The 25,838-nt window shown below is 42.7% G+C and overlaps 1 protein-coding gene across 3 annotated transcripts in view; it reads right to left on the bottom strand.

Annotated features, from left to right (window-relative positions):
* Positions 1-25,838, bottom strand: part of CSNK1G3 (casein kinase 1, gamma 3) — an 81,227-nt gene that overhangs the window by 26,299 nt on the left and 29,090 nt on the right. For all 3 annotated transcript variants that reach the window (XM_015416216.1, XM_015416218.1, XM_015416217.1), the window contains exons 3-8: positions 13,781-13,850; positions 7,405-7,553; positions 6,023-6,257; positions 3,641-3,726; positions 3,457-3,541; positions 689-837 (exon numbers count right to left, since the gene is read on the bottom strand). In XM_015416216.1, coding sequence (XP_015271702.1) covers positions 689-837; positions 3,457-3,541; positions 3,641-3,726; positions 6,023-6,257; positions 7,405-7,553; positions 13,781-13,850 — 774 coding nt within the window. The remainder of the gene's footprint in view (positions 1-688; positions 838-3,456; positions 3,542-3,640; positions 3,727-6,022; positions 6,258-7,404; positions 7,554-13,780; positions 13,851-25,838) is intronic.

The following is a 25,838-nucleotide window of genomic DNA, read 5'->3' as shown; positions in this document are numbered from 1 at the left end:
TTGTTAACCTCTCCTGCCCTCACATTATGTTATCTCCCAAACTTTTTTTTTGTTCACACTCTAAAGATTCTTTTCAAAGACTTGAAGGTGATATGTTATTTCTTTAAAAAGTTTAGACAGTCTCGGAAAGCACGTTTTATTAGAAGTGTGGCTGAATAATTGTTACAGCTTGATAAGCTCCGTGTTTGCAACACAGCAATCCAAGTGGCACCTAATTACCACTAGGTTACACACAATTCAAATCTATTGTGCATTTTGCTGAACACATAAGGTCATTTGGTTAAGTTTTAATGTGCACATTTTACAAGTTCACATGCCAGTACAACTGAAGGGACCAGGATTTTAAAGTGTTATCCTAATTTCTATAAATGCAATCTCATTTGCACCTTTGATTGGACCAAACAATAAAACAGAGCAACAGGAGTCAGGTACACACAATGCATTGTGAAGCGGGATATAGCAGTTAAAGTTTCTACAACTGTAGTTCCTCTCAGAAAAATAAACAGAATCTCTAATAACACCACAAGCACCAACAAACAGCCCTCTCAAAATGTTGTTTTTTTTAAAAAACACTGTTATGTCTTACCAAAAAGGGGAATACAGGTTACAGTGTGGGTTATACTGTAGGCAAGCACTCTTAATACTTTTGTCAGAAGCATTTTATAAAGAGTTGTTTAGCTGTACTCACCAGCTGCTTACCAATCCAGTCATATTCATAATCAAACATATAGCCCTTCCGATCGAACAAGTCTGTAAACAGCTTTCTTAAGTAGTCATAGTCAGGTTTTTCAAAGAAATCTAGTCTTCTCACATAACGAAGATAGGTAGCCATTTCCTCTAAATGAATAAGGAATGTTCAGTTTTGTACATTAGCAAATACAGAAATTTAAAGCTAAGGTAAATTTTAATATCCATATTGTCTTGGTTCACAGAAATATTGCAAATGATTGCTTCAAACCAGGGATGCATATATTCTACTTATTCAGATTGCCAAAGTGAGCATCTGATGGGGTTGGACAGTGCTTTATTTCAACATTCGGGTCTGCTCACTAGGGTATTATTTTGTCCACTCCTTTTCATTGCCTTCATTAGCTCTCTTCCCTTCCTTCTTGGCCCCAGTTTATTAGCCCCCTCCATGCACTTACTTTCAAAATTCTTTGAGACTTATGTTAACAGAGAAATACAATTAACAGAAATTCATGAATGTTTATTTTGTACAGTTCAGTCTGAGCACTGCATCCATTTCCAAATTAACATCAGTTTTTAACAAGGAATATAATACACATAGTTGCTGTTTCACAGAGACATTCAGGTTCAGTATCACTGCTCTACAACTTGGATAAGCAGCTCTTCATTGAACTGAACTTTCTTCTTAGTAACTAACTTCTGAGCATACCTTTCCAGTCTATGTACAGACCTAAACTGGGTTACTACCATCAATGATTAGATAGGCTCCCATCATCAAGATTTTGCCCAGCTGTTCATAAGCTATAACTTTGTCGTTTATAACTTTAGTTTGTGCCTCCATTACTAAGAGGTGAGTTGCAGTGGCTGAAGGATACCGTATTTTTTGGACCATAAGACGCACTTCCCCCCCCAAAAAAGGGGGGGGGAAGTGTGTGCGTCTTATGGTACGAATACTGCCTTCCCCCCCCCCCAAGGCCACGGAGCCCATGGGAAGGCTTGAACTTACATTTTAAACAGCACGTTCTCAGGTCCATTAAGCACATAAAAAACGAAAGTAAACCAAGCTCCAAGAGGACCCAACCAAATCACACAGAAATTAAGGGAAGAGCAGACTTTTCCATTGGGAGGGGGGGGAAGAAGGCTGAACAGGGCTTGGATCTCCAAGCCCCGTTCAGCCTTCCCCCCCCTCCCAATGGAACAGTCTGCTCTTCCCTTAATTTCTGTGTGATTTGGTAGGGTCCTCTTGGAGCTTGGTTTACTTTCGTTTTTTATGTGCTTAATGGACCCGAGAACGTGTCGTTTAAAATGTAAGTTCAAGCTCCTTTTTAACAGATGGGTGTGGGGGGGGTGCTGAGGATCTGTGGCTCTCTGCCTTGTCTCTGGAGATTTGTTTGCTGCTCTTTGAACAGCCTAAAAGCAAACTTCTCTATCTTTTGAGTGCATTGAATGACTTGTGCCTTCTTCCTGGAAAGCTGCGAATTTCTCTCCTTTGGAACTAGGGGCAGGAAATCACTGTTTGCTTGTGGGTCTAGATGTTGGGATTCATGCTACCTCTTTTGCCCGAGGGGTTCATAGGAAGCAGCTGGTCTGTTCTGAAGCACAGTGCTGGGGGGTCTGGGCTTCTCTCTAACACAGCCCTTGAAACATTTGGAAGCTTTGATGGGAGACTCTAATTTTTTTCGTTGTAGGCTGCCTGGGACATCTTGTTTGGCCTTGAGCCCTTTAACCCTTTCAGGAACTGGAATGACAGCCCCAGGGTTCAGAATATTTTTTTCCCTGTTTTCCTCCTCTAAAAACTAGGTGCGTCTTATGGTCAGGTGCGTCTTATGGTCCGAAAAATACGGTAATCTTAGAAACTGAATCCAAGGTATTTCTTCTAAGACCCTTAAGCTAACGGATACAATGTGTACAGTGGCATGACTGTTGGATTTATACGTGGGAAACTCAGGTGTCAAATTCTCTGCTCAATCCCAAAACTCCTTGTGAAGGAATGAAGATATAGGCAATGGGAACCTATTCAGCAACCACTGCATTCATTTCAGAAGTCTCCCCAAGGAATTGCCATACAGCTCTTACCAGCCACACCTGCAAGGTCAGCTTTTATAAAAGCTATTATAAGCAACTAAGCACAGCAGACAACTCACAACTTCTCTTATACAGCAGGCAAAGAAGAAGAAGAGAAGAAGAGATTGGATTTATACCCTGCCCTTCACTACCCAAAGGTGTCTCAGAGTGGCTTACAAACTCCTTTCCCTTCCCACAACAGACACCCTGTGAGGTAGGTGGGGCTGAGAGAGCTCTTGGCAGAAACTGCTCTTTTTCATGGACAGCTCTTATCAGAACTACGGCTTGCCCAAGGTCATCCAGCCAGGTGCAAGTGGAGGAGTGGGGAATCAAACCCGGTTCTCCCAGATTAGAGTCCGCGCACTTAACCACTACACCAAACTGGTGTAAAGGAATAAGTAAGGGAAACTGGTGTAAGGGAATAAGTAAGGGAAACTGGTGTATGGGAATAAGTAAGGGAAAAAAGAAACACTACCTCCCTTCCACTAATATTTTAATGGTAACTTGATCAAGATAGTGCTAATGAGAAACTGCACAGATATGTGTTTGACAGGACAAACAGGGACTATTTGAATGTCACTCAGTGATCAATTCTAAAATAGAAATGTGTCTATATTTGTTTTTAAGATTTATTCTTCAAATTTCTACTCCGCCCTCCCAGCCAAAGCCAGCTATATAATCAGTACTTTAGTGATATGGATTTACCTGGAAAATTTTCACACAGTACTTCTATGGGAGTTGCTCTCTTTGTGTCACCAATTTTCTGATATCGTTCTTTCAGCGTATCTGCCTAAATTTGAAGAGACATTAAACTGATTGCTACAGAAGCACTTTACAAAATAGTAATATTTGAGGAAACCAGAAGGATTTCAAAGAATTCATCCCCTACCTTTAAACCCTGCCACGGAAGGCTGCCTCTTAAAAAATACATGAACATATGACCTAAAGCTTCCAAATCATCTCTTCTACTTTGCTCTGAAAAGGTAAATTGAACATATTAACAACCAAGTCCAAATATGTTATATAAGCAATTACAAAAAATACAGTTAAACATGAATGTTTTGTACTTCTACAGCTTTGTTATGCCTGAAAATATGTAATAAGGAAGTTATCACTTACTGTGAAAGAGTCATCTGATTTGAAAATGCTCTTTTAAAGCATAATACGATCAAAGAACTAGTTTATAAAAAGGCCCAACTACTGAGCTACACTAGAGGCCAATGGCAATAGAGGGGCATGGTTCTGAAGGCACAGGGCATATCTTCTCCTTTGCCCATCCCCTCCTGAATGCAGAAAGGATCCAGGCTTGTCTGCCACCTTCAGAATCTAGTACTCTTTTCATGATTTAAAGATGTGAGTCCAAAAGGCAGAATGTAGTTTTAGTATTTGGAAAGCAGCAGGATGGTGGTGGTAGATTTATGCATGCTGCCTTCAGGAAAAACTATGTATCTTTCCATGGCTGTATTCTGAAGGTGGAATGGCCAATGAAATGTACAGAAGCAGAAAACAGAACTGCATGCTGTCATGTTTGTGGAGTTGTCTTGAATCAGACTTTGATGTCCTTATTTATTTACTTCATTTACATATGGTCTTTCTCCCCAATGGGGACCTAACATAACTTACATCATTCTCCTCTACACTATTTTATCCACATAAAAGTGCTCTGGGGAAGGTTAGGCCTGCCCCAAGGTCACCCATCAACCTTCCATATCAGAGTGGGGATTCAGATAGGGGTCTTCCAGATACTAGTATGACATTTTAACAACTATACAAACATTGGCTTTCAGTAAGAAGATCCAAAGCTGGAAAGCTCATCTGCAGTTTTCAATATGCTGACTGGCTGAGCCATTTCAAAGCTACAGTGCTCATTGTATCTTCTTAGAAGACTGCAAAATCTATGCCCCACAGCCTTTTTTAACATGGGACGATTTCATGAAAACTGAACTAAGTAGCAAGCAAGCTATAATGTTGGCTGTTTTTTTCTTGCCCTCTGAAAAGGAGGAGGATCAGATGTGCTGCACATGGGGAAAGTGTGCACTGTGCATAGGACAGAAATAAATGGAAGTCTCAAGCACAGGAGGCTGACAGTTATCCATTGAAATTTTCTTTGCAAGGATAAAACAAAAATGTTAATATTTAAATTAATTCAGCATGTATTTTCACACAGTACCACTACAGATAGTATTTAAGTAGATTATCGGTACAGGATCCTAAGAACCACACTATTCACCCATGTCACCAAAGGTATCATAAAATTACTCCTAAATTGGGTAATTCACATCTGGTTCCATACCCCCTTAAATGCTTGTACAGATCAAAGACAAACATGCCTTCATGGATTATACCTTTGCTAAACAATACAAACACTGAATATAGGCATCCTATACCCAGTGCAAGAAAAGAATGACATTAGCTTCTTTTACATAGTAATATATAAAAAGTAATACATGTTTTAGAAAAACACAAACATTTGACAGTTAACAATGAAACTGAATCAAATTATTTTAACATTAAAGCAGCATATTGTATTATGGTACTGAAATACAACATTGTCACATGGAAAGATTCTATTTCCCTACCCTGGTATATGTTATGACTGAACACAAACGTTGTTATGTGAATGAATCAGAGCCCATCTAGCTTCCCTCACAGTTGCCACTAATTAAAATATTACACCATGTCAGCAAACCAAAGACAGTCATTCCAAGCCACAAACAAGGGTTTGCTGTCTTTCCTCCCAAAACAGGATTCCAAACCCAATGATCCTTCAAAACTATTCAAGTAATAAACCTCAGCTTTTGATTACATCTGAACCAAGCCATTTGCATTTGTGTCTCTGAAGTCTAAACAATGATGGCTAAGACTGCAGAAGTGAAATGCTATGGCTTCTTTATGACTGTGTCAAGGCTTGTATGTGGTACAACGGTGCTGCGAAGGAACTGAAACACACACAAAGCATCTGTGAATGGTTTGGTCTGGCCATTAGTGACCTCTAACACCATGACAGGACTGAGCACAGGAATGACCCGTGTAGGTGAAAGGAACCATATACATATTTTAATAAATAAAACTCCTTGTGAAACAGCCCACAAAAATGAAAAATAAACAGTCATTTATAAAAACATGTTCTAGCTATGCTCTTACTGGGATGAATATCTAAATCTATCACACAAAAAATTTCAATTAAAAAAGGTACTCTGCAAAAGTGATTAGTGTTTACCATAGTACAGTTCTCATAAAGCTTGCAAAGCTGCTAAATTTGAACACATACCTTTTCCTAAATGTGTATTTATACTCATGTATCTAGCGGTTCCTGTAAGGCTTTTGTGTTCTCGGTATGGTATGTGCTTCTTTGTCTCTGGATCTATATATTCTTTTGCCAAACCAAAATCTATAATATGAATAATTTGTTGGGATTTGTTTCCTGGTCGTCCTATTAAGAAGTTTTCAGGTTTTACATCTCTGTATATTAAGTTCTTTGAATGAACATATTCCATTCGAGAAATCTATTAAATAGAAAAGAAGGATTTTTTAAAAAATAAACAGGACTGTAATAACAAAAAAATCAAGTCATACTACAGCTTTTGTCTTGAAGGAAAGTATTATGTGCCAAATTAAAAATGGAAGTTTATCTCTTATCAAACCTTAATACTTTGATTTAGGCTACAAGAGCACAGGTTATAATCATCAACATTTATACACCACTCTCAGCATTCTAAGCACTTTGCATACAACTGTCCTGAAAAAAGTCAGTATTATTATGACCATATTGCAGACTGGGGGAGGGGGGTTAAGAGACAACAGATTGTCCATCAAGTGAGTTTGTGACAGAGATGAAGTTTGAGCATTGAACCTATCAGATCACTGATTATCATCTTACCCATTATATGTCATCAAATCACATCCCTAGTAATTATCTACTTATTGTGAATATAATCCTTAGTACATTATATTGCTAGCAAATAGACTATGATATGCAACCCTATTACAATAAAAATAATTTTTATTCTGTACTCTCCCCCCCCCAATATTAAAATACTAAAAGGTTATAATTTGGGAAGCAATTTGGGGGTAAATAATACATCTACCTCCCAAAAACAAGCCCAGAACAATGTAACAATCACTGATTCTTCTAACTCACATTTACTCGCTGGACTGATAGAAAACCAGAATAATCAACCTGGAAGAGCTCAATTCAGAAATCTATATAAATCTGTCTGTTGTATTAAGCTGTGACTTTTCAAAAGGCTGCATCCCTTACCCCCTACCAGTTTCTGTATTTAAGCAATATAAGTACAGATTTGCAGAATACTCATAGGTTTTATTAGGCAACAGTGAGTTAAGGCAGTATGGGAATTAGGGATTAGCAGATTAAATTCTGATTGACTACAGCAAAATAAAGCAATTCAGCAAAATTTCAATTACCTACTGAAAGCTCTACTTGTATATGTCCAGCATTTGAATTTATTAAAGTACAAGCATTTTCTTCTTCAGGCATCTTCAAGTATCAATATGAAATAAAGAAAAATATACGGCAGCACAATCCTGAAATAATTGAAAACGATAGCATATCCTTTCTTTTTGCATATGCTCAAAGAATCTCCAGTTAATGTTGAATTGAAGACCATAAAAACAATAGGAACTATTACTTACCAACTGTATGGCTATCATAAGAACAGTTTTCAGAGAAAAAGTCCTATCACACAAGTCAAATAAATCTTCCAAACTAGGTCCCAGTAGTTCCAGCACCATGGCATTATATTTGCCACAAGGGCCAAAATAGTAAACCTGAGGTATTCCATCTAGAAAAAAGTGAAAAGTAACATTAGCTTCAACACCTTTAAACTTACACAGAAGTACAAAATCTATGTCACATGTCAACTAGATCATATTTAAGGTTTACATCCATCTATTTTCATAGGCTTTATCACCACCAAAATTCTTCTGGAAAATGCTGCCAAGTATTAGAAAACACGTAATTCTAACAATTATTAAGCTTTTATTTTGCCTTTCACAGTAACTATGAAATATTGTACTGTAATATTAGGACTTTTTGGTTTTCTCGAGAGTATTCTGTAGTTTTAGAAGTATGTATATTTAAACTGTGGCTTAATTTGCTATACCAGTTTAGTAGGTTGGTAATATGCATACACAAACTACACACTGAGATTTCTGAAATCCAACTTGGTACCTTTGTGTATCTAGCACATTACTTTGCTAATGGTTGTTATTCAACAATACTCAAATTATAATTGCAACTGTGCACTGGAATATTAGTACTGAAAAACCTAATAAACATAACACCTCTCAGTACATGAATTCAGTTCAGATGCTTCCTCTCCTACTTCCTTGTTCAAAATCAGAGAGGTGTTGTGTGATCTTGAGAATGAAACGTAACTTTCACTGTGATCAAATAATGAAATAACATCAGCTCCAAGAGACTGATTCTCCAGTAAGCTTCCTGACTAAGCCTCATACCCTAGGCCAGAGGTCCCTAAATGTTATTGGCTAATATGAAATGAAAATGGCAAAAGGACAAATTCTAACTTTACCACTATGGGCCTAAGAGATAAAACCAGGGTTGCCAGGTCCCTTCATCACACTGATGGGAATTTGGGGGGCGTTCTGGGGGTCGGTGGGGATGTCAGTGCATCGGCGACATCAGGGGCAGCACTCTGCTTTTTGGGCAAAACTATGTTAAAAACAGCCTCAAACCATAGAGTTTTGCCCAAAAAGCAGAGCGTCCCCCTGACATCACCAATGCACTGATGTCACTTCCAGGTGATGTCAGCGTGTTGCGCACGGCATCAGGATTGGGGGGAATTTCCTCCCACTGGCCAGCTAGCCAGCAGCAGGAAGGAGCATGCAAAAGTGGGGAAATCCCCCACTGCCACCTGGGGAATGGTATCCCTAGATAAAACATGGTAGTATATTTCTACACATGGAACAGATTGGTAGACCAGATGCTTCTATAATTCCAAGTAACTCAAACAGTAACTGAGTCCATATACTTAATCGAAATCTATCTACCACATACAAATGGCTAGAGTTATGATATTAATGGTGTCACAGGCTTGAGCTGCTTTTAATGAATAGTCTGACATACACATCCGTTTGCTGTCTGATATAACTCCCTAACTTTCTTCATTGAGCTATAAACATGCCTAGACAAAAAAACTACATTGGAATATTCAATGCATAGCTACACCTTTCTACAAAAGTTCAAACTCAGGTACCCAGAATTTAAATCTCTTCAATGACAAATGTCATCCAAATAATATTGTCAGTTGCCCCAGACACCTGCCTTACTAAATTCAGAGCATCAACATAAAATGGACCATTAAAAATAGGCTCATTTGTTTGGGTGATTGACTAGTTTTCTTTGGACGTAGAAGCCAGTTCAAAAATTAAGAAGCCCAGAACCATCTATATCAAATACATTTTTTCTCTTCCATATTAAGCAAGCTTAATGCTGCCTCTTAGTTTTAAACAGGGTTGTCAACTGGCATGGAGAAAAAGCCCTTTCCTTTTAAGACAGGATTAATGGGATGTTATTTATCAGGTGATGTTATTTACTTCCAAGACACAAAAAGCATCAACAGTCCATTTCCACATGTCAAGCCTCTATTAAAGGGCCAGGAAATTTTTCTCCACACTAGTTGACAACTCTCAGTTCAGCATTTTCAGCAGGTGAGGCCCTATTCTAAGAGCCAAGAACCTCAGTTAGTCGTGGAAAACAGGGTGTTTACTGAAGCTGGCCCAAGGCTCTGAAATGCCTTCCTGAATAAGGTGCAGAGTTATTTCTTCCCTATCTTTGTCCAGATAGGGTGCAAGCTGTTTTGTGTGTGTGAAGATGTTTTGCTGAAGAGGCACACCACAGGAAATACTTGACAACTTTTGCACAACTCCTTAGTTCCCTTCCCCTACAGGAATTAAGCCTATGTACTTGTCATAGGAATGAACACACATTCTTCCTCTGTTTTTCCCTACCCCCATCTTCTCACCCCTCTGTCATCTTCCTTGTCTCCAATTTAAGACTGTAAGCTCCTTGCCTTCTTGTGCTCTGTTGCTCTGACTGTTCTATATAATAAAAAACTACCATTTGATACAGCTGAATGTAAACAAGCAGGGTCAGTGGTTCCTAATGTGGGTGGTTTTTCAGTGGGATTACCTACAGGGACCCTAAGAAACAATGGGGTGGAGAGCGGGCACAGTAGGTGGGCCCATTTGACTGCATTGTTCGCTTTTTTATGACTGACCAGGCTACAGCCTAGAGCGTAACACCTTTCTTGCTTCTTCTTGAAAATTTTATTGCTGTTATTGCTTTCACAATTGTTTCCTTTGGTCACATTTATTTGTATTTACAATTCTGAGTTGTCACAAGCAGTATTCCCTCTAAGCTGAATTACTGTGAGTTAGTTCAGTTTTTCAGCCTCCGGCTCACGCGTTTTTGTCTTAGCTCAGGAAGGATGGCTCCAGAGCAAACTAATTTATGCAGTAGTCATATTGCTCGCTCACAATTTTAATGCCAGTAGCTCACAAAGTAGAATTTTTGCTCACAAGACTTAGAGGGAGCATTGGTCACAAGTTACAAGATAGCTAACTATTGGTAACTGCTACTGATTTTCTTATAAATTAGTTATATATCTGTGATAGGTGAAGGTTTGTGCATGTTTGGTAAGTAAAGGTAAAGGTTCCCTTGCTCGAAAGCCAGTCGAATCGAACTCTAGGGTTGCGGTGCTCATCTCTGTTTCAAAGCCGAAGAGCCAGCGCTGTCCGAAGACGTTTCCGTGGTCATGTGGCCGGCATGACTAAACACCAAGGCGCAGGGAACGCTGTTACCTTCCCACCGAAGTGGTACCTATTAATCTACTTACACTTTCTTGCTTTCGAACTGCTAGGTTGGCAGGAGCTGGAACTAGAGATGGGAGCTCACTCCATCATGCAGCACCCGGGTCTCGAACTGCTGAACTACTGACCTTCCACAGCCTGCAGTTCAGCGTCTTAACCACTTGAGCCACTTGAGCAGGGTTTGGGAACTGTTGGCCTAAACTTATGAGTTCCAGTGGGATAGCCACGTTAAATCTGTGTCAACAAAAACCATACAGGACCTAATAGACCTATGTATTGCAGTGTAAGCTTTATACACTCAAGCCTTTTTTTGTTTAAACTAATGTTGTAAAAGAGGACAACTGCTACCACTAGGTCAGTCAGTCAGTTTTTATTCAATGAATAACCAGCACAATTCAGTTAAAACAGTCTAAAATCTCTAGGATTCATTAATAAAACATTTATAAACCCATCTGCACTCATATGCTACCACTAGGTGGCAACCTCACTTCCAGGTTTGTCTGTTCTCACTCCCACTCTTGGAGGGAAAGTCTCTTACTTTTGCCCACCCCACCAAGCACACCCCACCAAGCACAGCCACCTGCTTGCCTTCGACTTCTCCCTAGTAGCAGCAGGAGAGAGCAGAGGTTCCCAACAGAGGCACAGGAGAGCTAGCAGCAACTGAACACTATTTGCAGTGGACTTCATATCCTAGCAACAAAGTAGATCTGTCCTAGAAGTTTTGCATGGCATTTCTTTTTAGGGCTGACACCCCCTTCCCACTCCACCTTCTTTTACATTCTGTAACAGAGTTTATTGGCTGAAAGCCATCAGAGCTTTAAGTGTCATGAGCAAGCTTCAGATTGTAATGGCAATTTAAGCAAGGTCATTAAGCAAGGTCATTAACAAACCATACATTTGATTATGGAGTCATTTACTTAAAAGCAAGGGCAGGAGTGAGAGCTGCTTGCTCCTTTGTCTTGCTCAGTTAGGGGCACATGTAATTTGGCAGCAGAATGTTTACTTCTAGCCATCTGCTAAAAAGTGCAAGCATCTCCAAATCAGCCTGCTTTCCAACCGTGCTATTATCAATATATTTAATAGTCAATAAGGCCCCATCTGTAGATACTTAAAACCATGGACTGGGACTACACTGAGAGAAGAAAGATTCTTCTCCAAACTTTGGGGAACCCTTAAAAGGGGGGGGGGCTAATCCCCCAATATAGAGCAGAAGGACTGTGAGTTGTTTGTTTCCACACACCATCTCCAAAAAACATGCAACCCCAAATTCAACATATATATAAAATACAAATAGCTGTTTGCAGCTGAATGCTCACACTACTCCTGATGTTAATGAGAACACACAGTATCTTGAAACTCCATTCTAATCAGTTCACTATCACTCCTTGTTTGGGCTGCTGCTATATAGTTACAGAGAAACAATACACAAAGCAAATGGTAGCAGATTCAGCTAGGCATATCTAATGGGAATCAGAGAAAGAACCAATACCTTTTGGTTACAACCTCTCAAATATTGGGGATTTGGATTAACTTCTAAATTTAAACTAATTACAGATTCCATGCACTATGGACTAGATAGATGGACAAGAAATGTATGCGTTCCATTTTTTCTTTCTTTCTGGGCTTCACCAGACCTTTTGTGTTTTTCCCACAGTATCTGAGGCAGCATAATAATAATAATTGTGTGTCCTCAAGTTGCAACCGACCCATGGCAACCCCAGGACCATGGGGTTTTCAAGACAATAAGAGGAGCAGAGGTGGTTTTGCCACTGCCTTCCTCTGCATAACAACGCCAGTCTTCCTTGGTGGTCTCCCATCCAAGTACTAACCATGGCCAACCCTGCTTAACTTCCAAGGTCTGATGAGACTGGGCTGGTCAGGGCTATTCAGCCTGTTGGGATAGTGTAAGTTACTAAAAATCAACAGCAGCACTGCCTAAGTTTCTCAGAGGATGCTGTGTGCCACACTGTTTCACAGTGACACAACACACATGTAAAAGCCAGCCCACTCAGCTGAATTCATAGGACACAAGGGCAGTGTATTCTATGCATACCAACTACCTAAACAAGTTGTATTGAGCTTTGGTCTCAATACAATATTTTGATACCGTTCACATAAGTCCAAACTTGCAGCCACATCCAGTAATAGCCCATTGGTCCCTTCTACTCCACAAAGGGTCCTAGACAAGGGGACCCAGGAAGAGTTGCTTAACTCTTGCAAGCGGCTTTAACTGTCACCTGACAACAGACACATGCTTTCAAGGCAGGCCTGTAGCTAACGTGGGGCCCATGGGGTCAGACCCCCAAGTGTTTCTTCTGGGCCACCTCCCTCCCAGGGAGGCATTTGGGTTCCAGGGAGCAGTGCTCTCCTGGCGGTTCCGGGCACCCCCTCGGGAGCTCCACAAGTCTGGGCCACCACAACCCCTCCCCACCCTGACAATGGAGCCCAGCCGCGCCAGGTCCTTAGGATGCTGCTCTGGGACATGCTCAGACTACCGTGCACCTGCAAAACAATGCTCCCTCCAGGGAAAGCCGGGAGGGAGTTGAGCAGGCGGATGCACCAGCTGCCGGGGAGTCCTTCTGGGGCTTTGGGAACAATCCCTAGATTGCCTTTGTTAGGGAACCACCGCCGTGCACGCCCATGCGGATGTGCCACCTCCCCAATGTGTGTGTGAGAAAGAGAGCATGCAGAATGTCTCCCCCAACCTCCCTGCACACGCATGCACCACAGCTGAGTGACCTGAAGGTCAGGCTTGGAAGAGGAGAGGAGATCCAAGGAGGGCGTGATCCGGTGCTTGCGCCTTCTTCCACTGCGGATTGCGAGATGCCCTGGGCTGGGTTAGCTGCTGCCACCACCCCCGGCCCCCTCCCAAAAAAATCCCTAGCTATGGGGCTGTTTCAAGGTAAGCATTGGTCTGGAACATTGTGAGGAATAAAACCAATTTAAACAGTTAGTGAACTAATTATACACTGGGAAGCAAAGTATAACCCTTAATCTCTGCCATGTACTTGTGACCACTAATTTATACAAAGGCATTAAACAGATCAATATGAGACACGCCATAAATATTAATTTAAAAGCTATTTTTTATAAAACTATATTTTATTAAAACTAATATGTAATTTACTATTCCTTTCTTAAGTTTAATTCAACCAATAACTTGCTAGATTATACTTACCTCCAGATCCTAATTGCTTGTAGAATCTGTATTCCAAGTGCAGCTGTGGTGCCCTAGACTTCATTGGCTCCTGAAGAAACCAAAATATTTTAGATTTTAAAAAAAGACTTCTGTGAAACACCTACATGAATATGAAATTGACTAAGAAAAATAAAAGTCATTGTACTAGTGTTTAGTAAATCGTTGAAGGGAACCAGACAGTGAAACCGAGACTGATTCCAGTGTCCCTGTGCCTGCACTTCTATTCATCCGCTGTTTTCCCTGGTTTCTGCAGATGAATTCATCTTCCCAGGTGCAAAAACACAGTTTGCCCCCTCTTGCTGCGCAGCATCAGAATCCCGTTTTTGGGAAGTTTTTCCAATCCAAGCATTGAACCCACGCCAATTTAGTGGGGGAATATTTGTTCACCCAGTGTTTTGCAGCTCTAGGTTCACCCTCTCCTCCTCTCCACATCTGCATGTTCCATCCACCAAGCTCACATTAACGCGCAACAGTTTTCAGTTAATTAGCTTACTATTTCCAATTCTTTTCTGCTGTTCATTATAGCAGATAGTGCTGTGACATGTTAGCTTAAAGTGCCTATCTAGTAACCAGAAGATTGTACAATCAAATCTTGGCTGGGATTCTGATTTTTTTAAAAAATTTGTGTTTGAACACAATTTTAGCCATTCTAGCCTGTTCAGTTATTTTCTTTAAATGTTTTTAAAATAAATGTGAGAGTGCATCAAGGGAGGAATGCAATTTTGGCCATTATAGCCTGCTCAGCAGCCTGCATTTCTCCAAAGCATCACATTTGAAAACGTGGCTGACATCAGTCACAGACCTTCACCTCCCCGATGTTAGATCGGTTCTGTAAGATTTTTAAAAACGTATTCCAGGCAGTATGGAGAGTCTGCCTGACAAAGATCTGTTCAAACATTTATCCTGCCTCATTTTGCTTTGCTGAAAAGACACACTCCCAAGTCACATTTTCCCTCCCAGCTCATGACAACCAGTCAGTTTGGATTCCTTGGAGCACACACACACACACAAACACACACAAATACATACACAGAGGCACAATCTAAGTAAATGATGAAAAAACTGCAGCAACAATGAGACAGGGAGGGCGGTAGGTGGGGTCAGCACGTATGACTGATGACAGTGGGGAGGGAAAATAGGTCACGTCACAAACATGCTGCATGACGGGAGGCAGTTTTGCCCCCATTCGAATTGTGGAACTCAATCAGCAGGTCGGACACTGGAAAAACAATGAGGAAGAAGCCCTAATGCTGAGCAAGTGAAGCAAATTCTAAGCTTCACAACTCACAGATAAATTAAGGTAACACTGTATGGCAGAAAACCTCCAATGCTTACAGCTTCGATATGTTGTCAAAGGCTTTCACAGCCAGAGTTCCTTGTCATAGATTTTCCGGGGTTTATAGCCTAAGACCACGGCCATACAGCCTGGAAAATCTACAACAACTAGCTTACGATTCATTTTTGCTTCCCATAAAAGCAGACAGCAAATTTGATTTCCTAGATTTTTTTAAAGCCCCCGGAGGGCATTTTTTATTGATTTTTTCCACTACAAAAAACTACAACAGAAAAAAGGAAGGGGAGAAACTACATATATAGGAGAAAGTAAACAACCCACTACTAACTAAAAACCCAAGAGAGGAGATCCTCCTACTAGCTTAGATACATCAAGTCTTCTCATCGTTGATCCCTTTATAAACTGAGTCAAACATTTATAGCCCTTTTCCCTTAAAGTTTAAATTTAACTGTCTAGTAACAGTACCCCCAACCATCCCAAAACCAAAATTCTCAAAGGACCAATTCAGAGTCCTTCAGCCTTTACTTCTTCTTTTCCCTTCTCTTCCGCAGCTTATAGGGACTTGGGGCTGCCACCCCTTGTTCAGACAGAGAGTCCCCTCTGGAAGAACCAGTTTCCAGCTTGCCACTGGACTTGCTGTCTTCTTCTTTTTTCCCGTCCTCTGACCTTCCCAGCTGAACCCTTATAAATTCTTGAGCTTTCAGAACAGAGTCAATCTTTTCTTTTTTATCTTTGATCTTAAAAGTTACACCTTCCGGAAATAGCCATTTATATCCAATTGAGTTTGTTTGAAGAAAAAGCACAAGTTCTTTGTATTTCTTTCTGCGTTGTCTTACTTCAAATGGAATATCCTTTAGCGTTCTGATGGTGTTTTCCCCTGCTTTCAGGGGTGTTCCTGCAACCGCTTTCAGGATAGCATCCCTGACATGCCTCTTCGAGAATCTTACTACAATTTCCCCAGGCAGATTATTTTTCTTTATATATCCTGAATATGATCTGTAAACCACATCCATATTGTTGAGCAATGATTCTGCCTTAATTTCTGATACTGGGGCTAGTAGTTCACTCATCAGTTCTTTAAGATTCTCCCCTCTGTTCTCTGGCATGCCCTGGAAGCGCAGGGCCATGTTAGCCTTATCCATTTGAACTTGCAGCATTTGATCTTCCAAGGAAGTTTGTTTCTTTTCCAGCTTTTGCACTTTCTTCTTCACTTTCTGTATAGTTGCAGCCACTTCCTTTACCTTCTTGGCATCTTGCTTCATTATTTGTATTAAATCGTTTATTTGTGTTTGTTGTGCAGTAATGCCTTGTGTAACCACTGACATTTGTTCTTTGAAGTTATTCAGCTGTTCCAGTAGAGGGCACATGCAGTCAGCGACAGCCTTTTCCGTCTCACTGGTAGTTTCCGGTTTTGGGTTCCCCGGCCCTTTTGCTTTCAAAAGTCTTTCTTTGTCCCTCTCCCCCGCCATCTTTATCGTTTGTTTACTTTCGCAAACGTTTCAAAAGTCTCTGAATGTGCGCTTGACCGCTTGGACTCACTTTGGTAAGTACTTCTAGACAGCTTCCCTCGCGTTTTCTTCCGCTCCCCCCCTCAATCGCTCAAAAGTTCATGCGCATGGGAGGCATCCCTCCCCCGCTTGTTTTATCTCCCATTCAGTGGGGTGGGGAGCTATCTTTTTCTCTTTAAACACTACACGATTGACTCGTGTTCATAATCGGTCATTCGACCTTGCTTTTATTTCGTTTCTGCCGCATGATCTCCTGCACTCAGCCCGGTCAGCGTCACTAAGCCCATTTGGTCTCGCAGTACGGAGAACCATTGGAATGAAGAGGTGGCTCAATTCTCAGGCATTCTGCCCTCGAAGAGGCAGCCTCTTATAAGTTCCATGGCCAGGGTCCCTTCGCCAGGCCCCTGGGGGGATTTGCGAGGCTGCGCACCCCCTTCTTCGGCTGGAGTGCAGCTTCACCCCCGGGAGGTCCGGGAGGTGAGTCTGCTAGCGCACCGCCATAAACCGGAAGTCCCTAGATTTTGTTTATCCCACAATAGCAACACAAGCGGAGACCATAGTACTCACAGGAAGGAATCTCATCCCCCCGCCCTGCTCATTTACTCACAGAGCTGCCACTTCTGTTGGCTTGGCTCAAGCAGTGTCTTGGGCTTCTGCTCTCTCCACATGGCAGCAACTCCATAGAGATCCATGAAAAAACCACCCTTCCTCCCCACATGCCTGCAGTCACTTCATACTCCCCCTTTCCCCACACTCTGCCTGCTCGCCCACCCAGCTCTTCCCGCTGTTGCCTATCCACTGCCCCTCCCCGCTCCCCCTGCTTGCCTGTCCCTCTCCCTGCCACCTTGCCTGTCCACCTGTCACCCTCCCTGCCCACCCCTCAACCAATCCCCTCTCTGCCTGCCACCCTGACAACTGCTCTGACCCCCCCCCACACACACACACTGCAGAAACTGGGAAGAAAAAAAATAACTCTCACTCTACCCTCCTCCTCCTCCACCCACCTGTAGTTCTGCTGTCTCTGCCACAAGTCTCACAAATAAAAGTATCCCATGAGATCACAGCAAGGTAGGAAGGAGGAAATGTGTGCCTCCACAGCAAACACCTTGATGAACAATAGTTACAGGTAAGTGCAACACTGTTTTCATCTTCAGTCTTCTGTGCAGTATCACAATGGGAGACTACAGAGCTTCGTAATGTGGCATTGGGGTGAATGTCAATGGAACAAGGAGTGCAGTCCTGCTTTGCCAACTGCTGAGTCTCTCCTCATATTGACATCCAAAGAGTAATGTTTAACAAACGCAGGGGTCATTTCCTGCCAGAGTGCACCAGAGCGGCGCTCCGGCAGAAAGGAGCCCAGGGGCAGGCACATGCAGGAAGCCCCCCCCCCTGCCACCTTTCCCGCCGAAAGAAGCCCAGCAGCTCCCATGGTGCCCAGCACAGCAGCCAGCCCCTTCTTACCCTCCCTCCCACCCAGTGCACGCTCACATCCGAGCGGTGCAGGGTCCGGCCCGCTGCAGCCAGTGGGCACGAGTGCGTGGGCAGAAAGCACCGCTGGGGAAAGGAGGACAGCTGCAGGGCAGGCGTGTGGCTTCTCAGGAGGCTCACACGCTGCCCACCACACTGAGGCCTCTCTGCGGATGGTGCAGGACTGCCAGACGGCACACCCTGCTGCTGCCAGCCCTTTGGGAAAGCCCCTTCCCAGCCCAGGGGCACGGGGGCTCAGCCTTGGGTTGACAGTCCAGGCTCTGGGAATGGCCAGCTCTCCAGAAAAGGGTGGCTTCCCTCAGTTTATCCCATGATGGAGCGACTCTCCCGTCCCTCTTCTTGGATGAGACACCACTTGGTGAGAGGCAGCACCCGTTTGCCTGCCTCGAAGAAAGCTGGTCTGCGGCAGACCACCTGTGCATTCCCCCAGACCTTTGCCTGTAAGCCTGGGCTCTCTACGGCTCGCTCGGTACAGCTCGATCAGCATACCTTTGCCTCCAACAAAGGAAGCATCTACTCCTCCCTGCTCAACCTCGTAGCCGGGTTAGGCGCTCTCAAGTAATTCTGCGTCGCCTCCTGGCATGGTTTCTCGGCTTCCTGGGGGGGGGGGGGTTGTCGGTTGTGTTGGTAGCCAATGCCCTAGCCTGGTACACTGTTACTGTAAGTGATCTTTCACGCTGGGTGGGGCTTGAGCACACGTCTATTGTCTACCATCTGTAGCCATCTCACCTGTTAAGTCCTGGCTTAGAGGTTGCAACTAGGTCAGCAACTTCCCTGGCAACCACTGAAAGGCTGCCCCTATCTTGGTCCAACTTTTGCCTTTCAGTGGAATTTAGAGGAAGACTTTTAGTCTTGCTAGGACTTAGAGGTGTGTTAAGCTTATTGTGTACTCTTGCTTTAAATGGATTAGACTTTAAACACTGCCTTGGCTCTGATGCTGTCATTTTGAGCATCTTTTGTACTTGTCAGAAACCTGCAGCTGTTTTTGGGTTTCTAGAGGAGCAGGGTGGGGGGAGATTATGGTCTTTCTGAAAACTTTTGAAGGAATGCCTTGTCTTGGACTCAAGGGAAAGTGGAAGATAGTTGAATTACTGAGCAGTGTGGGGTGTTCTAGTGGCTCTGTCTGCCACTCAACCCCCAGGTTGAAGACCACAACTCTAGATCATTGGGTTTTGTTTAGGCAAAAATTAGCGGATGTGATTTCGTTTTTGTTCTAGATCCAGACTTGTCAACATTATTTAATTAAAAATGGATAACCTGCTTTTCCTCTCTGAACCTTGCTGTGGATAAAATGACAGTGGATAAAATGGCAGTGATATAAAACCCACAGTCAACTATAGCAGAGGGGAAGGCTGCCAGTCAAATAGAAAAGGAACACTAAAAGCACCTCAGCCATCAATGCCAAGGAGAATAAAAATATATTGACCAGGTATCCTGATATCCCCCCTCTTTACCTGACATGGGTGGTTTGTTTGTTTCCCCCCACGTGTGCTATCAGGTAGGCTCACCAGCTCTGAGTTGGGAAATACCTGGAGATTTTTGGGGTGGAGCCTAAGCGGTGGGTGTTGCCTTCTGACACACTTCCGGTGATGTCACAGGGTGTGACATACGCAGGGCCGGGTTTATGTATAGGCTGAGTAGGCTGAAACCTAGGGCCTCTAAATCTAGGGGGCCTCCAAAGCCCTACCCCCCAAGCGGGCAGTCTCCCCTCTCCCAAAATTGCAAACCCAAGACTTCATGCGAGGGCAGGGCAATGCGGGCCCAGCAACTATGAGACTCAAGGCCAGCCAGTGGGGCCCCAGTTTACAGCCAAAGTCTGCAGAATCTTAGAGATATAAATAAAATCCATCTAGATTGCCCTGGTGCGGAGGCCCCCTTAGGAGCGGCCCACAGGGCCCAATTTGGCCAAATTGCTTCAATTGCCTTAAGGCCAGCCCTGATGAGACTGTGCAGGGGTTGGACCAACAAGCCCTGCCCTTTCTATTCAGAGTACAGACTCCAGGACTCCAGAGCCAGCATCTCAGAGTCAACAACCAGCTGCACAGCCTTCCCCAGCTCAAGGGTCAGGTCAGTAGTGGTATGTGCTGCACTTTAATCAGTGGAAGAGTGTGAGTGGGGGGCCGGCTGGGGCAGACAGACCAGGCAAGCAAGCTCTCCCAAGTCCCTTCCATTCCTTCCCTCCTCCTTGGCTTGAACAAAGCAAGCACATGTGACTGGCACTGGCTTCACCCCTCTCAGGCAGGGAAGTCTATCTTTCATACTTCACAGAGCCCTGTCGGTGCCTGCAGCATGCACTTGCGATCCCTTTCTCAGAACTTCTTGGATATGAAAAGAAATATTGATGGTATCAAATCCCATGTCAATAAATCCAAACAATTAATTCATACATTAATAGTAGAATAATTGTTCTAAAGCCATTGCAGAATCTAATCAAAGTTTTACATATTTATTTTACATAACATTTTTTGGCAGTTGGCTCTTTTAAATGGCTAGTATTGATTGTTGGATGGGAGCCTGGTGTTTGCTGCTGCTGGAATTATTAGATGAGAAATTATAGTTAATCATTAACCCATGTTTTTGCATCATTTTCAAGCCTCCTAATTGCATGTGTCTTGGAGAAAACTATTTTGAATCCTTTTGGAAATTTTGGGAGTTCATAAACTTTTGAAAATGTTTAGATTGGAAAATGATGTTGTGCTATAGGGTTGGCTTGTTGGATGTGACAGAATAGACTCCATCTTCTGTTTGCTTTAGTTTAGGTTGTTTAGTTTAGTTAAAATGTCCACCCACCCTGGGAAGTAGGGCAAAACTCTAGGGTAGGCCTACAAATCCCAGATGCCTCTATGGCCAAAAAGTGCGGGAAAGCCAGAGGGCAGAGTCAGAAGATATAAATGCTCCAGCCAGCCTGAGAGGAGGGAGTCGTCCTGCAACCCTCAGAGAGGCCAGGAGGCTCTTGCTGCAGATTGCCCACAGGCAGAGAGAGGCCTTGGGGATCGGGGAAGGAAGCAGTGGGAAGGGATCCTCGGAGGGATCCAGAACTACCTGTAGAAGGCAGGAGGCCAGGCTGCAGGTTGGCAACTGAACCTCATCCCGAGGGAAAATAAGTATAGGGATCAGTTCAGGGACAGAGGAATTGTGTTTTGTCTTATTTTATTTGTGCCCAGTGGTGTTTTCCTTTTTGTGTTTGATTGAAAGTGCCTTTTTGTTTTTAAAATTCTGTTACTTGTAAATAGTCAATAAAATCTTTGTTTAAAACCAAAGTCTGGTGCTCTGACCACGGAGTATCCCCCGCTCTGGCCACTACCAGTGCCTTAAGAAGGGTCCTGGGAGGGAAAAAGCCCAAAATGGAAGATTTTTATTCACTTACCGTGAAGTTTCCTTCTTGGTGGTCCAGAGTGGGGCAGTCCTTGGACTCCTTATGCCTGGGAAAGCACCTCCCCCTTCCGTAGGCAGGGCCGGAAAACTTTGATCCCAGAGGGGAGGGGCTTATCCTCTGATCCCCAGTCTTACCAGCCCTGCCTTCTGAGCAGGACATGCTGGCTTTGCTCTGAAGAGCAAAGAGGGCAATGGGAGAAGGTATTTAACTTCCAGCCCTAAAACATATTCGAGAGCTGCGGGTCTCGAATTATAATAGATCCAGCATTGGCAGCCCTGGGAGGCCCTCAGGCAGTTGTGGCGCTGAGAGGAACGCCTTAGACCCCGCTAGGAAGGCGTGGTAAACCATCCCCCCCCCTTAGGAAGCTTAACACTTGGGGTTTGTTATCACCCACCAGATCAAAAGATAGAGGATTATAAAATGATGAATGAATTAAAGATAGCGGCTAGACGAAATAACTGTAATAGGTGATTTTAACTACCCACACATTGGGCCAATATGTGTTCAAGTTGGAAAAAAGGAACTGAGTTTCTAGATAAAGACTGTGCTATGGAGCAGATGGTCACAGAACCTACCAGGGGAGAGGCAATTCGAGCTTTGGTCCTAAGTAATGCCCAAGACATGGTGTGAGATGTAAAAGCGATTGCACCACTTGGGAACAGTGACCATAATGTTATTGAGTTCAACATTTGTATAAATAGGGAGTTGCCCAAAAAGACTGACACAACCACTTTTAACTTTAAAGGGGATAACTTCTCTGAAATGAGGGAACATGTGAGGAGGAAACTGAAAGGAAAAGTAGAAAAGGTCAAAACCACTGAGGAAGCTTGGAGACTATTTAAAACTACAATACTAAAAGCTCAGAAAAAAATATATACTGCAGGTTAGGAAATGCACAAACAGGTATAGGAAAAAGCCTGCATGGTTAACAAACAAAGTAATGGAAGCTGTAAAAGATAAGAAGGATTCCTTTAAGCGGTGGAAAGCTAGTCTCAGTGAGGTTGATAAAAAGGAACACTGGCTGTGGCAAATAAAATGCAAGTCCATGATCAGGCAGGCAAAAAGGGAATATGAGGAGCATATTGCAAAAAACATAAAGACCAACAATAAAACTTTCTTCAAATACATTAGAAGCAGGAAACCAGCCAGGGAGGCAATGGGGCCCTTGAAGGATGATAGGGAAATGGCTGAGAAGCTAAATGCATTCTTTGCCTCTGTCTTCACTGTGGAAGATGAGAAGTGCTTCCCCACTCCAGAACCACTGATTTCAGGAGGGGTGTTGAAAGACCTGAGTCAGATTGAGTTGATGAGAGAGGAGGTCCTATGACTGATAAACAACTTAAAAACTAATAAATCACCAGGCCCAGATGGCATACCTCTGAGAGTTCTGAAAGAACTCAAATGTGAACTTGTGGATCTCCTGACAAAAATATGAAATCTTTCATTAAAATCTGCCTCCATTCCTGAGGACTGGAAGGTAGCTAATGTCACTCCCATCTTTAAAAAGGGTTCTGAAGGAGATTCGGGAAATTACAGGCCAGTCAGTCTGACATCAATACCAAGTAAATTGGTGGAAACAGTTATTAAGGAAAAAATTAGTAGGCACATTGATGAACAAAAACTATTCAGGCACATTCAGCATGGGTTCTGTAAGGGAAGATCTTGTCTCACTAAGTGTTCTTTGAGGGAGTGAACAAATATGTGGACAATAGATGTTGTTTACCTGGACTTCCAGAAAGCTTTTGATAAAGTTCATTATCAAAGGCTCCTAAGTAAGCTCAATGGTCATGGGATAAAAGGACAAGTCCTCTTGTGGATCAAAAATTGGCTAATTAATAGAACACAGAGAGTGAGTATAAATGGGCGATTTTCACAGTGGAGGGTGGTAAGGAGTGGGGTACTGCAGGGATCAGTACTGTGTCCAATGCTTTTTAACTTGTTCATTAATGATTTGAAGTTGGAAGTAAGCAGTGAAGTGGCTAAATTTGCAGATGACACAAAATTGTTCAGGGTGGTGAAAACCAGGGAGGATTGTGAGGCACTCCAAAGGGATCTGTTGAGGATGGCCCAGTGCGCGTCAACGTGGCAAATGGGGCTAAATGTGGCCAAGAGCAAAGTGATGCACATTGGAGCCAAAACTCCTAACTACAAATACATGTTGATGGGGTACGAATTGGCAGTAACTGACCAAGAGAGAGATCTTGGAGTCGTAGCAGATAACGCACTGAGAATGTTGAGACAGCGTTTGACTGCAATAAAAAAGGCCAATGCTATGCTCAGGATTATTAGGAAGGGAATTGAAAACAAATCAGCCAGTATCATAATGCCCCTGTATAAACTGATGGTGTGACCTCATTTGGAATATTGTGTGCACTTCTGGTCACCACACCTCAAAAAAGATATTATAACATTAGAAAAAGTGCAGAAAAGGAGAACTAGAATGATAAAAGGGTTGGAACACTTTCCCTATGAAGAAAGGTTAATGTGCTTGGGGCCCTTTAGCTTGGAGAAACGACGGCTGAGGGGTGACATGATCGAGGTTTATAAGATTATGCACGGGATAGAGCAGGTAGAGAAAGAAGTACTTTTCTCCCTTTCTCACAATACAAGAACTCATGGGCACTTAATGAAATTGCTGAGCCGTCGGGTTAGAACAGAAAAAAGGAAGTACTTCTTCACCCAAAGAGTGATTAACACATTCTCAAATTATACAAGCAGTATCTTACAAAGTCCTATATAGGTGGTACTTAACACCTGAAAAGATAGCCCATATATCTTCTAAAATCTCTCCACAATGCTGGCGGTCGTGTGGTAAGAAGGGCACCTTTTTCATGCCTGGTGGGATTGTGTCTATATAGAAGACTTCTGGAAACAAATACTGCAAAAGAAATTACAGGCTATGATCTTTCTTTAGACTGTATGTTGATTTTATTGAACTACTGGCAAGGAGGGGGGAAAAATTCCTACAATATGTAGAAAGTTAATGTAGAAAGTTCACTTACCGCTGCTAAAGCGGTCATAGCCCAACATTGGAAGACAAATGCTCCCCAACAAAAACACAATGGTACAGTAAAGTATGAGGATCTGCGGTGGCTCAAGTGGTTAAGACGCTGAACTGCAGGCTGTGGAAGGTCGGTAGTTCAGCAGTTTGAGACCCGGGTGCCGCATGACGGAGTGAGCTCCCGTCTCTAGTTCCAGCTCCTGCCAACCTAGCAGTTCGAAACTGGTACTATTGAAATCAGACATTTATGTGTGGTTGTAAATCATTAAAGTCTGTTTGAGTTTAGCTCTGGAATACAAATAACTGTATTGTTGACCTGTTTTAGTGGATAATGGTAACTGTTGATAGCTTAAGATGATTGATGGTCTTCTATCCATGTTAACATATTGGAAAAATTGTTATATGCTGCCTTAATTGTTGTATGCTTCTGCTTACAAAAACATAATTAAATTTTTTTCAAAAAGTCTGACGTGAGCAGTGACTCATGAAAGCTCATACCTTGCCACAAATTTTGCTACTCTTTCTACAGATATAAGAAACCACAACTTTCAAAAGCCAGTGGGGGGTCATTTTAACCTTCCAGGGCATTCAGTTGCTGACCTAAGAGTAATAGTTCTCTTACAAAGGAATTTCAAAGGAAAATTGGAAAGAGAGACTGAGTAATCACAACTGATAATGAAGCTCACTGGATCCTCCTGGGGTGAATTGAGACCTAGCTTTCTTCTCTCATTACCAATGGCTGCTATTGTTATTTGGCATCTGAAATCACTTCACTCTCCAAGATATAAGGACAAATGGACTCATACTCCAGCTGTATCTGAAGAAGTGAGCAGTGACACCTGAAAGTCCATGCCCTGCCACAAATTTTGTTAGTCATTAAGGTGCTACTGGACTCTTGCTCCCTTCCATTAATAAAGATTGCAAGCTGTGATGTTAGGCTTTTTTTATTAGTATTTTTTCATCGGTTAGAACTGGAAAGGGGTTTGCTCCGAGTGAAATAATGTGTTGCTTTCAGACTCGACAAAGTCCACTCACTGCTAGTGATGGTAATTAAAAATTTAAAAAGCAGGGGGGGTTAATGTAAAGAAAGACAGCCAGTGAGGTTGGGAGGGAGAGAGGGAGAACACGTCTTGCACTGGAATATATGAAACCATAAATGTATTTTTAGATACTTAGCGATCTACTTCCATGCAATCCAATCCAAGTGTTGTAATTCCTAACCAGGATCTTTTTTTAAAGAAAATCCCAGATAGGCAAAGAGAAACCTAATCTTTTTTTTTAAAGCTTTTCTGTATAAGCCAAAATAATTTCCCCTTAATTCCCATTATTGCGGATGCATCTCTTTTCTGCCCCCCCCCCCAACATTAGTG

The sequence above is a fragment of the Gekko japonicus genome, unplaced genomic scaffold (genome assembly GCF_001447785.1).
Source record: "Gekko japonicus isolate JY-2015 unplaced genomic scaffold, Gekko_japonicus_V1.1 scaffold549, whole genome shotgun sequence".
Taxonomy (NCBI): Eukaryota; Metazoa; Chordata; class Lepidosauria; order Squamata; family Gekkonidae; genus Gekko; species Gekko japonicus.
Note: the sequence above shows the minus strand (reverse complement) of the source record. Positions and strands in the feature narration are given on the sequence as shown.